General features: G+C 36.6%; 1 protein-coding gene across 4 annotated transcripts in view; it reads right to left on the bottom strand.

Moving 5' to 3' along the window:
- Positions 1-528: 528 nt before the first annotated feature.
- Positions 529-12,890, bottom strand: part of USP16 (ubiquitin specific peptidase 16) — a 20,790-nt gene continuing 8,428 nt past the window's right edge. For 2 of the 4 annotated variants that reach the window (XM_060770457.2, XM_060770460.2), the window contains 13 exons: positions 12,104-12,309; positions 11,296-11,391; positions 10,409-10,539; positions 9,174-9,261; positions 8,071-8,149; positions 6,718-6,809; positions 5,906-5,962; positions 5,037-5,210; positions 3,289-3,997; positions 3,042-3,136; positions 2,510-2,596; positions 956-1,112; positions 529-811 (listed from right to left, as the gene is read on the bottom strand). In XM_060770457.2, the coding sequence (XP_060626440.2) occupies positions 684-811; positions 956-1,112; positions 2,510-2,596; positions 3,042-3,136; positions 3,289-3,997; positions 5,037-5,210; positions 5,906-5,962; positions 6,718-6,809; positions 8,071-8,149; positions 9,174-9,261; positions 10,409-10,539; positions 11,296-11,391; positions 12,104-12,309 (2,099 nt within the window). In that variant the 3' untranslated portion in view covers positions 529-683. The remainder of the gene's footprint in view (positions 812-955; positions 1,113-2,509; positions 2,597-3,041; positions 3,137-3,288; positions 3,998-5,036; positions 5,211-5,905; positions 5,963-6,717; positions 6,810-8,070; positions 8,150-9,173; positions 9,262-10,408; positions 10,540-11,295; positions 11,392-12,103; positions 12,310-12,890) is intronic. The other 2 variants (XM_060770458.2, XM_060770459.2) reach the window with 2 other exon arrangements.

The raw sequence follows: 12,890 nt of genomic DNA, 5'->3' as shown, positions 1-12,890 counted from the left end.
GACTGGCATGACTGCATGGAACACCATTACCTTCCTGCCAGAGTGATACCTATTAAAGTACTTACATTTGCATGTTTTTGAAGTGCTAGGTTGGCAGAAGCTGGGCCTAAAAGCAGGAAATCCACCCCACTCGGATTTGACCTGCCCACCTTTCAGTCAGCAAGTTCAACAGCTCAGTGGTTTAACCTGCTGCGCCACTATGTGACACAATTTGACAGAAAAAAAAATCTGTTCCTGGTTTGAAAATTATTTCTTGTTTAACTGTGCAGTACTTACTTTGAAAGTAGTAGTTCAACTCCAGAAACTGTTTTTGTGGCTGCCACAAACCGTTGGTTAGGACTATGAGATATTCATTGTAAAAACTAGCAAAATGTGCTGCAGGATGTCTCGCAAAAACTTTGTTTTTGCAGTTCAATTAACTTTTCACATCTTTTCATGATAGAACCAATTAGGAAATGACATTTATAACCCAGAAACAAAAATGTGTTGCACAGTATTATATCGAGAATTCATGTTACCTACCATGAGTGAGTTTTAAAGATGTATTTTTTATTTAAAACAAAAAAAATATGTTCAAAATACACATTACAGTAGGTTGGATGTAATCAATATATATATATTTTGAAACCCAACTTCTCTTGAGTTCTGATCAATCCGCTGTAGAATAGGATTCCTTGGGTAATTTATAGTAGTCGTTCATAGAACAGGAGATATGCTTGTGCATTCAGCACTTTGGATACAGGAACTGCTTGTACTCGGGTGTCACTAATATGATACCATTGTCCTTTGGATGATTCAGTCTCTGCATCTGCTGAATGGGGGAAAGGTGAGTAATTTTACTGTTATTACATTCTGGCCATTAGTCAGTAAATTAGTTTTACATTATAAGCCACCCTGAGTCCCTTTCGGGGTGAGAAGGGAAATACAGTAAATAAATAAATAAAGTTCCACTTACTATGTTGAATCTTGCCATGCAGGACGAGATCAGAAAGTTGGTTGGTAGTAGCTCTTGTCTTCACATAGGCAGTGTAGTGGCCAGATCTCATTGTACCACTGTGTTCAACAATTCCATATAAAGAATACAGGACTCTTGAACTCCCTTCTGCAACATTCTGTAAAAACAGTAAACCCCAAGAGCATTTCAAGCACCTTGATTTAATTTTTGTTTTATTAGCCAAAAAATTAACATTGTACAGTTTCTCTCCATATATACACAATCATTTTCTGCTGTCACTCGATTTAGACTAAAAAGTATCATTAGCAGTGTTTTTTGTAGAAGAGTTTAAAAATATTAGGGTCCCTAGTTTTTGCTTAAAATATTGCAAATAAACTGCATCAAGGCAAAACTTCATTCAATACATCAAATAATCCATTGGGTTGCTGTGAGTTTTCTGAGCAGTATAGCCATGTTCCATAAGCATTCTCTCCTGATGTTTCGTCCTCATCTATGGCAGGCATTCTAAGAGGTTGTGAGGTCTGTTGGAAACTAAGCATGTGAGGTTTATATATCTGTGGAATGTCCAGGGTGGGAAAAAGAACTCTTGTCTGCTTGAGGCAAGTCTGAATGTTGCAATTGGCCAGCTTGATCATTTATTTATTTATTTATTTGCGACATTTATATGCTGTCCTTCTCACCTTACAAGATATATATACATACAATATATTATATTATTAGCATAGTACAATATCAGTATTAAATATTACTATATTGTACTATACCATTATATTGTAATATTATTAGTAATATTACATGTGATATAAATATATAATTATAATATATTATTATTAGTATTATATTGCATTACATTATAATATTATAAATATTATATGTATATACAATATATTACATTATATTATTAGCATTTAATGGCCTGAATAATTCATTGTTTGTAAACTGTGACACTGAATTTCCTGAGATTTGAAAATAGTGCAACCAAGGATGCCATTATAATGGCTTTTTAATCTCCCTATAATGCTTAGAACAAGTGAAAAGAAAACATGATACAGAAATGCTTGCAAGGCCTGAAGAGTACCATACATTGGGAGAAATAACAACTTTTCTATTCCGCCACCATCTCCCCAAAGGGACATGGGGACCAAGCCCAACAAAAACAATAAAATATAGCAAAAATAAAATACATTGCATTTCAATAATTAAAACAATAAATCCAAACAGAGAAATTGAAGTAGATACCAAAAGGAAGAAAGAAGTATGAAGGGAGGGCTATGACAAAACCTCATCTGGATGAGTGGGAGTGCAGAGCAAAAAACGCCAGAACCTCCACAAACACCACTTACAGCCAATATTATGGTCTCAAGGGAAGTCACCAGATCTATAAAGACATTAACTGACACAAAGCCCACAATCAAACACCAGCTCCATGATTTGTGTGTGCACACTATGTTTACAATTTATACTTCTAACACCTTCTTTTAAAAAGCCCTTCTATTGACAAAAAGTGGGTTATTGAGAAATAAAGGAAATCAAATGCACTTTTTTCTTCCTTACCTTACACTTAATAGAGCAAAAAGGAGCCAAATCTATGACTTCGGGAAATTTTATGTGTTTGTTCACTTTTTGGAGATTGTATCCAGTCTAGGAGAGAACCACAGAAAGAAAGATACAAATAAAATGCATACAATGACAGAATGATCAGGAATAAATTTGAAATATTTCTTCTACAATTCAAATATAAATGTAATAGTCAGTACAGCCCCATTTGTGACATTTTGCTAAATAAATGTTAACCAATACTGCCTACCATGAAGGCACTGCACTACAATTCTATCAGGGAGTAGACAGTAAGTGATGTGAATGAAACAGCAGCCATCTTGCCACAGCCTAACCTGTTCTACACACACTTCCTGCTTTGCGAGTTTGCTGCCCCTGGGCAGAAATGGGATCATCTCAAGTATTTAATTAAGTTTCAGGCCTGCCAGGCCTGTTATTCTCTGTATGTGGGGTGGGGTAAAGGTTTTACCCAAACATTAGAATAGCAACAATAGTAATAGCAGTAGCAGTAATATGAGGTTAACAATACCTGTTGAAATCTTTTTAAATGAAGAGTTAAAATTGGAGGAGCAAGAGAAATCAGCATTTGTTTTTTGGCATTAGTGTATACAGGTTTCTTGACATCTGGAAAAAAGAAAAAAAAATTGTTGACACAATTGTTTAAATGATTTCTATACTATTTCTTATACCTATTGCTATGCTCATGACACAAAAATGGAAGATTGCTGTCTGTTACTAGACTTGAATTGTTCTTAGGAGGGGACAATTTGGCTTACTTTTTCCAGTAGTCTTTGGTCCACAAAGTTGCTTATGTGTGCATACGTCACAGAGAAGCTTATTGTTCTCACAAAGTTTCTCATTATGGGTGAATTGATATAAACAATGAAGGACTGAACTTTCTTCTGTATTCATTTCTTCCCTGTTCGCAAGAGTGCAAAATGCTGTTTCTGGGTCTTCATTCACTACTTGGTACAATTTTGTTTCTGAATTATGAAGTTCACTGAAGCTATCAGTATCATCTTCAGGTTCTTCATCCAAGGACAGTTTGTGAAAGCCATTGGCAGTACAATCCTCGTCCTCATCTTCATTCTCATCTTCATCCTCATCCACTGGCAGTGTACTATCTTCTTTGAGAGACAAATGGTCAAATTTATTGACACACTCTACAACAGAAACTAAGTCTTCTGAGGGAATGTCCATACCGACTTCGTTGTTTGCCAGTTGGCCAGAATCCTCTGCATTTACATTATTATTATTATGGGTGTTAGTTATATCATGCCCATTTATATTGCCTCTTTGATCCACACAAGACTGTTCACATGAATTCAATGACTTTTCCTCTTGCTTCAGAGAAGCCACCTCAGAGTTATTCCCAGCATTTTCTATTCCATTGCTACTAATATGGTCAGCTTCATTTTTTTCAACGGCACAGTTTTCTGTTAGTGGAATCACCTTTTCCTGAATTTTTTGCTGACGACGATGGTTCTGTGAAGTGAAATACACCACACATTAAGAAAGGATACATAAGGAAATTTCAAATGAGCTTGTGCCAGATAGCTACACATAAAAGATAAAGGTTTCCCCTTTACATTAAGTCTAGTCATGTCCAACTCTGGGGGGTGGTGTTCATCTTCATTTCTATGTGAAAGAGCTGGCGTTGTCCATAGACACCTCCAAGGTCATGTGGCCAGAATGGCTGCATGGCAAGCCATTACCTTCCCGCTGACGTGGTACCTATTGATCTACTCACATGTGCATGTTTTCAAACTGCTAGGTTGGCATAAGCTGGGGCTAACAGCAGGAGCTTACGCCACTCCCCAGATTCAAACCGCGGACCTTTCAGTCAGCAAGTTCAGCAGTTCAGAGGTTTACCCCGCTGCGCCACCAGGGGCTTATAAAAGACACGGCTTTTTACACCATATAGTTGTTAAAAACAAAGCATATGAATTTAATAGTGTAGAAAGAAACAGCCTTACTACTTATACAAGTGGTATGACTACATCAAACCAGGATTGGCTGTTACTGTGATTAACTCATGGTTAGCCTTGAGTTTGCACTCTCCCCATTCCCAAAATACTGGAATCTATTGTTTCTTAAAACGGTTTTAAAAAATACTGTGCCACTAAATATTTTATTTTTAATGATTTAATAGTTTTAATTATTTTTAATACTCCAATTTTTAATTGCATTTCAATGAAAGGGGGGGGGGTAATTTATAGCTCATTTATACAGTTCTAAACCAGTAGTGGAACAATGTGTAACACCATGAATCTTGTTTTGTGACCTCTGCTGTACCATACAATCAAAAAAGAAATAAAGTTCGGTCTTCTTCCTTCCAACAGCCTTTGAAAATGCCCAAGGGATATTTGTGAGCAAATATATACATATATATGTGTGTGTGTTTTGCAATGGGGGTATAGCAGCGAGATACAGTGCTTCAAAGTCTCCAGGAGAGATAAAGCTATGTAGCCTCTGACTGATACCCACCCCTTTTTTATACATTTTTGCTCATGTCATTACTAACCTTTGCTTGCTTTTTGGCCATTTTCTTTGCCTTTTTCTGAAGATGCTTACTTGCCCCAGGAGTCTCTTCCCGATCCTTCAAATAAGAGTCATTTTCAATGTTGTCGGCATCATCTTCCATCTCATTTTCCTGTAACTTTTTAACTCTTTTCTCAACCGTTTTTTTCTTAGCACCCTTAGAAAGAAAGAAAAAAACTTGAGCAGTTTAGACAGGTATGGGTGGTGATAATAAGACATACCTAATGAAAGTAAAAGGAAAATGACACCCTCTTTCCCCCTCAAAAAGAGAAAATGTTGTCGTTTACAATCACTTACCTGGAAATGGAATGTGGACTGAGTTTTCTTAGCTTTGTTACAAGTTCTGATATAATTTCTTTTCACAATTTCACAAAAACTGTATTTTTATGAAACGATCTATTATATTAAACCAATGAAATCCCACTGTTACACTATCTGTAATTGGTTCACGCTATTGTCTTTGAGCCTCATATATTGTGGACTTGGGAGCAGGCACCCTAAATGTGTGAAGAATAACCAGTGTATCTGTTTCGTACATTTCTCACTTTTAGTTTTTTAGATATATTAATCCTACCTTCATCCTGATATAGGGACTGAAAGAGGCTACTTTTGCTTCAGAACTCCTTTCTTTTACTTCCCTTGAAACTTTTCATCTTCCACAAGTCATTTCTTTTGGCTGGAGAAATTTTCACATGCGAAGAAATTATAGATGTCTTTATACCCTTGATCATAACATACTAACAAATTCTATCTTCTTTGCACTCTTCTTCCTCTATTTTTGTTGATTTTAGAATCTTAGCAACATAACCCAGATGTACAAGATAAAAACAAAGCACATACTTTTATGCTTACCTGATCATTTAAAACTGGGAGTGAAAGATCAAGGAATGACTCATGCACTAATGAAACCTGAAATAAAGATTTAGCCCATTATTAGAGTCAACAGAATATAAGGGATTTTATACATTGGAGTCAGACTACATAAGCTTAGATGTACTGTAAAACCATCTGAATTGGCAGCTCCTGGTGAAAAAAAGCCCCAAACTCTAATGTCTTTGGAAGAGCTAAAATTAAGCATTTAAGAATAATTCACTTTATATGAGAAAAGTAGTTAAGCAAAATACCAGTAGTGACTGGTCTGTTTTGGGTCTTCTAGCTGAACGTTAAAAAAACCCCAGAAACTATTAAAAATAAATTATTTCCCAATATCTCTCTATCAAAAAGCAATCATTTTATTCCATTGTACACAGATTTCTTAAGAGCAGGACAATTTGCTTTGTAAATTGAGAGCACATTCAGATCTTCTTCTTCTTTTTGTTTTTACGTTTCTTGGTGAATTTACAGTCTTTATTAATTCCCCAATTACCAAACTAGAAAGAACATCATTTGAGTAAAGACTCTATGTTTACAATACAACCCATAGTGAGGAATGCTGAAAACCCAAATTCATAGAACCATTGAACTGGAAGAGACCTCGTGGGCCATCCAGTCCAACCCCCTGCCAAGAAGCAGGAATATCGCATTCAAAGCACCCCAGACAGATGACCATCCAACCTGTTTAAAAGCCTCCAAAGAAGGATTCCCTGCCACACTTCAGCAACTTTCCTAGGGTTGCACAATTTGCACTCCTATTTTGGACTGTAACAAAAATCAGAGACACTTACAGTTTGGCACTCCTCACACATAATTGTGCTTGTCAGTTCGCCTCCAAAAATACGATCCACAAAGGTCTGTGTTATCTTCCTCTTTTCATATTCTGAAATGTCAGATAATATATTAATAAAGCAACCAATCCTTTTACTCTTAAAATATGCAGTTGTTTTATTATAATGCTGAAGTAGTTATATCCCCATGTCATACTAAATTCTGATTACATTTTGTTTTAGTTGTGAATTGACCTGTAAATAGGCAAGTAAATGACAATTTATTTTCCCGTTTCTATCTTGTTTTTTCTCTATTTTGTCAGTGTCTGTTTCAGGGAAATAATTGGGAAAACAACTCTGGTACAGGGTGAGACAGCGTAACTTCCTTTTTTAAAATGTGTGCCATTCAGTCAGTTGAAGACGTAACGGAGTGCTAGTGGTCTCATTTGAGAGGCGGGAGTATAAAGTTTTGTCCTGACACAGTTCAGTCACCATCATGCGTTGGAACAGTGAGGAGCATGCTTTTGCCGTTGAGGCCTACTTTTCGAGCAGATTTGGAGTGGCCGGCCCGCTCTCCAGATTTGGCCCCTTGAGATTTTTTTCTATGGGTTTTTTTGAAATCCTGTGTTTATGTGAACCGTCCAAGGACCCTACAAGATTTGAAGACCAACATCCAGGGAGAAATTGCCAACATAATGCCTGCTATACTGGCAAAAGTCATGAGAAATGCCAGAAATTGGTTTACTCAGTGTATGGAGAATGGAGAATGGGGGACATCACGTACCTAATTTGATCTTCAAAACTATGTAAAACAAAACTTTAGGTATGCACCTACATTATATTAAAATAGATAAATAAAATTCTGATTCATACAATGGGTTTTATTAAGTTTTGAAAAAAGGAAGTTATGCTGCCTCCTCTGTACAAACCACAGCCAAGACAAATCATTTTTTAAAATGGAGGGTGAGAATAACTGTGGCTCTAAATATTGATTCACTTCAAGTCCTACAATCCCTAACACTGGCTATATTGCCTAGAACTGATTCAAGCTGAAGTCCAGCAATATGTGGCCCAATTCTAGTTTACAAACTGGAGTTCATATGCTAACAATAAGCCATGGGTTATACTGTTGCTTGTGACTGGGTAGTTTGCAGGTATGAGTTCAGATACAAGTCAAAATTCAACAAATCACATGGTTGTTACATGTGAGCCTAATTACCAAATTAGAAAAGAGGTAGCACACTCTTTAGTAAGAGAACAGAATGAAGACACTATATAGCTCCTTTTTTCAAAAGATGTGATTAATGGAGCTCCCAAATAGACTCAAAGAGACATGGTGAACATTTTTAGCAACACATGGATAGAAACAGTTACCTTTGATCTTCTTTTTAAGCTCTTCATTCTCTTTGTCAGCTGAATTATTCAGTGCCTTAAAGATTCCAACACAGATCCGCTAGAGAATAGAATTATGTTTTGCAAAAGTAAGAAGCCATGCATTTTTGTTCATAACCGTAAAACAAAGGATTTTATCAATGAATACATTGTTCCTAGAGCAGACTGTCTTAAATCTAAATGATCTCCCTACCATCTGAATGAACTGTATCTTCAATTCAACAGAATCTTCCACTGACTCAAAGGAGTGTTTTTTTTTACAATTTCAATGGCCACTGAAGCCCAGAATCACTTCCCTGCAGATTCAATGAGTTTCTCAATCCTCCCAAGCAGAGGATGAAGGAGGTTAGGGAAAAGAACTGAGAATGACATCCCTCCCTATTCCAGATGGATGCCTATGATGGGGAGAAAACCTGCTAATTGAACCCCATGTATACAAACTTGGTCCAATGCATCTCACTTGTGTGTGTGTGTGTGTGTGTGTGTGAGTGAGAGAGAGAGAGAGAGAGAGAGAGAGAGAGAGAGAGAGAGACTTAAAATGACTGTACTTGTGTTCCACTGAAATTAAGGGTAATAACATTAGTTGTGGCTACATTCTTGCATCTATAAAAAAACGAACAAATCCAGTTTGTTATGGAACAGTTGCCTTTTGAAATCCTTTAAGATGATACAATGTTCCTATTTTGTTAGAGAACACTTGCCATTTGAAATGTGAAAGGAACAGTACATCTTTAACAATCTAATTTGACAGCTCATAATTGTGAGAAAAATCCTCATTTCTGAATTTAAAGCTCTATCTTTACTGTATTTCAGATGCTGTGACAATGTTGTATGCAACATGTTGAAGTTCAATAAAATTATTAAACAGGAATAATACTCCAATTCTAAATTGGTTAATTATTCAGAAGCATGCATTTACTTTCTAGTAGGAGAATTTAGGACTGCACCCTAATTTGCCCCCACTGCCTCTATGAGAAATCACAACTACATTTTGTAGCATGAACTTACTCTCTCCAAACTAATACTTGAGAAAAGAGGACATGAAATTTCAGCAGCCACCATATCAATCCTGATCAGATACCTACTTGAACTTCTTCTGTCCGCATTCCATCTAGTAAGTAACGAAGCAGCTCCTGACTGTCCTGTTGCTGATACCCTTTAAACCGTATGGCTCTGTGTATGAAAGAAAAAGAAATTGTCATAGCTTAAAGTGTGCAGAATACATAATTAGTTGAGGAAGAGGGCAATATAGCTTGAGAATGAGGAACGAATTCTGACATCACTTTGAAATGTCCAGGTTTATGTTTTATGTTATGGTCCCAAGAAATTACAAACAACATTGTAAACATACTTCCTTGAGTCGCCTACGGGCTGAGCAAGGCGGTATACAAATACAGTAAATAAATAAATAAATAAATAAATATTGAAGTTGCTTGTTTTATTGTATAGTCCCCATAATATTTTGGTATGTAATGCAAAAGAACAGGAGGTGGTTTCTTCTAGAGTTTTACAGCATCACGGTATGTAAATTTGTTTTAAAATGCCACATACTCCTTGTTAAGTTTGTACAGGATCTCAGGCTTCAAATTCTAGAATCATCTGATGCCTGAACTGTCAGAGGGCCAGATCCAGTAGTGGACTTCTCCTAGTAGAGAAGTGACATCCACTGATACTAAGTGAATGTCAGTCCCTGCTTTTCACTGCACCTCTTGTGAACCCACAGATACAGTTCTGGAAGGTTGGAGTGAGTTTGGGAATAATAATAATAATAATAATAATAATAATAATAATACTTTATTTTTGTACCCCACATTCATCTCCCCAAAGTGATTCGGGGTGGCTTACATATGACACGAAGTGCCTAAAATAATGCATAAAATTAACACACGGTACAATACAAAAAAATTAAAAATAAAACCAATAGCATATAAAACAACGATTTCAAACTCAGAACAAATGCCCAGTAACCTATGGTCACAACTGCCATAAAACATGGCTAAACTGTAAACAATACAAGGGAAGGAGATAGTGCAAATTGTAGCTAAGGAACAAGGGCAAGGGGGGGGGGGGAGGAAAGTGCAGTGCTGTGTCATTAACTGCGGACCAAAGTAAAGAGATGTGCACATCTAGTGAAAAGGACGAAAAGTTTAAAGATTCAATGCAATTTTGGATTTAGTCCCACTGTTGTTCATAAAAGAATAGCAATTTAATAAGCTTTTTAATGATAAGATCAATTATAATTCAGCATAAAGCAATCAAAACATATACTAAGCCAGTTTTGCAATACTATAGGAAGATGCTTTACAGGGAAGATACTCACTTTTTACAGACCTGGGAGAAGAGCTCTTTAGGAGTCACAGTTCCCTTTTTTGTCTCTTGCATGTCTGTCAGAAAATCGCACATTGCTAAAGTAAGAGGTCTTGGTTGATCAAGTGTAATTACCACAGGTTCCTTAACAACACACAAAGAAAGTCACATTAAATATTTTAACAATCTGAACAGGGACAAAGATAACTTCACTATCCTAAGCAAAGTCATTTTGTTAATTTGTATAATTGAAGAGTTGCATCTATTGTAGTGTTCACTAGAAAAAACATTATCCCAGAAGAAATTCTGTTTCCTCTCTACAGCACAGACCACTTCAGCTCTACCAAAAGTTAGGCAGCTATGACGAAACACTAAGAGTCCAGGAAGAGGGATAGTAGCAGGAGGACTGAACTGAGAACGAAATACAGTGGGAATTTGCTAGTCTGGCTCAGAAAGGAATATCAACAGTGCTAGAGGGGGAATGTGTGTCTCATAAGGAAATCAAGCTCCAGAAAGCCTTTCATGATCAAATTAAGATCAAAATGCTCAGAGGGGAAGTTCAAGCTCCTGGCCTCCTTGTCTTCATTTCCTTCCCTCATATCGAAAAGGTACCATGATTTGTCTGAACCCAGCCATTACATGAGAATATGATTAATTAAAAATAGATACAAAAGATTTCCGATCTCCTTGTGGCCACATCAGAAAATGAGAGAACTCCTCAGCCTTATGTGCGGTCTTCATGCAATCCTAAAGCAGGACCATGGTGTTATTGCTCTGCCCACTTCTAAATCTAGAGACCCATCAAAGAGTCTGCAAAGTTATAATCTGAACTTGAAAGGAAAAGTACTTAAATCCACATTGTAATCATTTTAATGCATCCCAAAATAGAAGTGTACATACTGTTATTGAAAATTCTGGAGGCTCAATTGTAATGGTATAGTCAGCCATTTTAACCTCTTTCAAGAGTTCTCTTAGAACTGGGGTCTGTGACAGGTTCTGTAGGGGAAAATGAGCCAATATTATTCAGTTATGTTTTTGTGAAAACAGCACAATGCCACTAAATTTTCAAAATCTCCCAATCCCACTGCGCCTCCAGTTTTCCTGAAGAAATGCTGCAACCAAGAAGAGTGACTTGGAAAGTCAGAAAAAGACTGCAGCAGCTTGTTTATCTATTGATCCAATCCAAGTTGGATTCATTTCCATCACACACAACTACTGATAAAAAAAGTTTCAACTGCCCATCTCAACAGAATCTGACAAATCAGGATTCGATTAGAGATTTGGCTGCAACATTGAAATTGAGCTAATAGAAAGTCACTGGTGATTATATGCATTTAATGATTTTATATGGTTTTTATATGACTATTGTGGCATCAAATTGTTGCCAGTTGTAAGTCGCCTTGAGTCACCTTCGGGCTGAGAAAGGCAGAATAGAAATACCGTAAATGAATAAATAATAAACATAGAACTCGCTACTTCCTGCCAAATATATCCCAACTCTTGAAGGAAACAACATATGTACCACTTTTATTAATGAACATAAAATTCCAAAAATACATAAATGTGTTTAATGTACTTAGAAGCAAGTTTATATAGCCTTTAAAAACAGCAATTTAGTCAGAAAATAACTAAAATGCAACTGCAGTTCCAATCACTTTTCAGTACAAACCCAGAAAATAGATGGCAATCTCAGCTATTTGCACCTTACCTGCAAAACGGCGTTATAGAAACAGGTGTTTCCAAGATTGCTGAGACCCTTTACTGTCACTTCTGCAAGGCCATTTAAATGAATCTTATTCTCTTTGAGCAAAAGCTCCTTTTTCTCCTTCTCCTCCTCATTTTTGTGATCTTTTACTTTTTTGTTTTCTACTGGTTTTGTTTCTTCATCTTTAGACACCGAAATGGCAGAGTCTACTTTGAATTTTAAAAGAAAACAGTCAAGATATGATAAAAGCACATTGGCAATCCAATCACGAGATCTAGCAATTACAAATATCTCTTAAGACAGGAATGGTATTATGAAACAAAGCTTGAGTCCTGAGTTTTGGCAGTAGCCAGGAGTGCATTTGCACAATTAAAACTAATGTATCAATAGTACCTATGGCTATAGTGACACATGTCTTAGTTACATCTCACTTGGACTATGTTCTATGTGAGGCTAGGCTACCTCTGAAAAGTGCTTGGAGGCCTCTACTGGCCCAAAGAGATGGTTAGATTGTTAACTGGGATTGTCTACAACTTTCCTTGTTGGAACAGCTCCACTGACAACTGTCTGTTTCTAGGCACAATTCAACTAGCTCTGTAAGTTATCTGAAGTGTTCCCACTGTTCTGGTTTGCTCAGCATATATGAGGCTAATTACTAATGAAAATGAACATACAATATAAGAGTCCATGTTCTCTTTAATATCTTTTTCTCATCCTGTAGGCCCTACTCATGTATATGGCCTATGGATGAAATTTGGCATTTCTGATTTGTTTGGAAGTTAACCGTTAG

This window comes from Anolis sagrei, chromosome 3, assembly GCF_037176765.1.
Source record: "Anolis sagrei isolate rAnoSag1 chromosome 3, rAnoSag1.mat, whole genome shotgun sequence".
Taxonomy (NCBI): domain Eukaryota; kingdom Metazoa; phylum Chordata; class Lepidosauria; order Squamata; family Dactyloidae; genus Anolis; species Anolis sagrei.
Note: the sequence above shows the minus strand (reverse complement) of the source record. Positions and strands in the feature narration are given on the sequence as shown.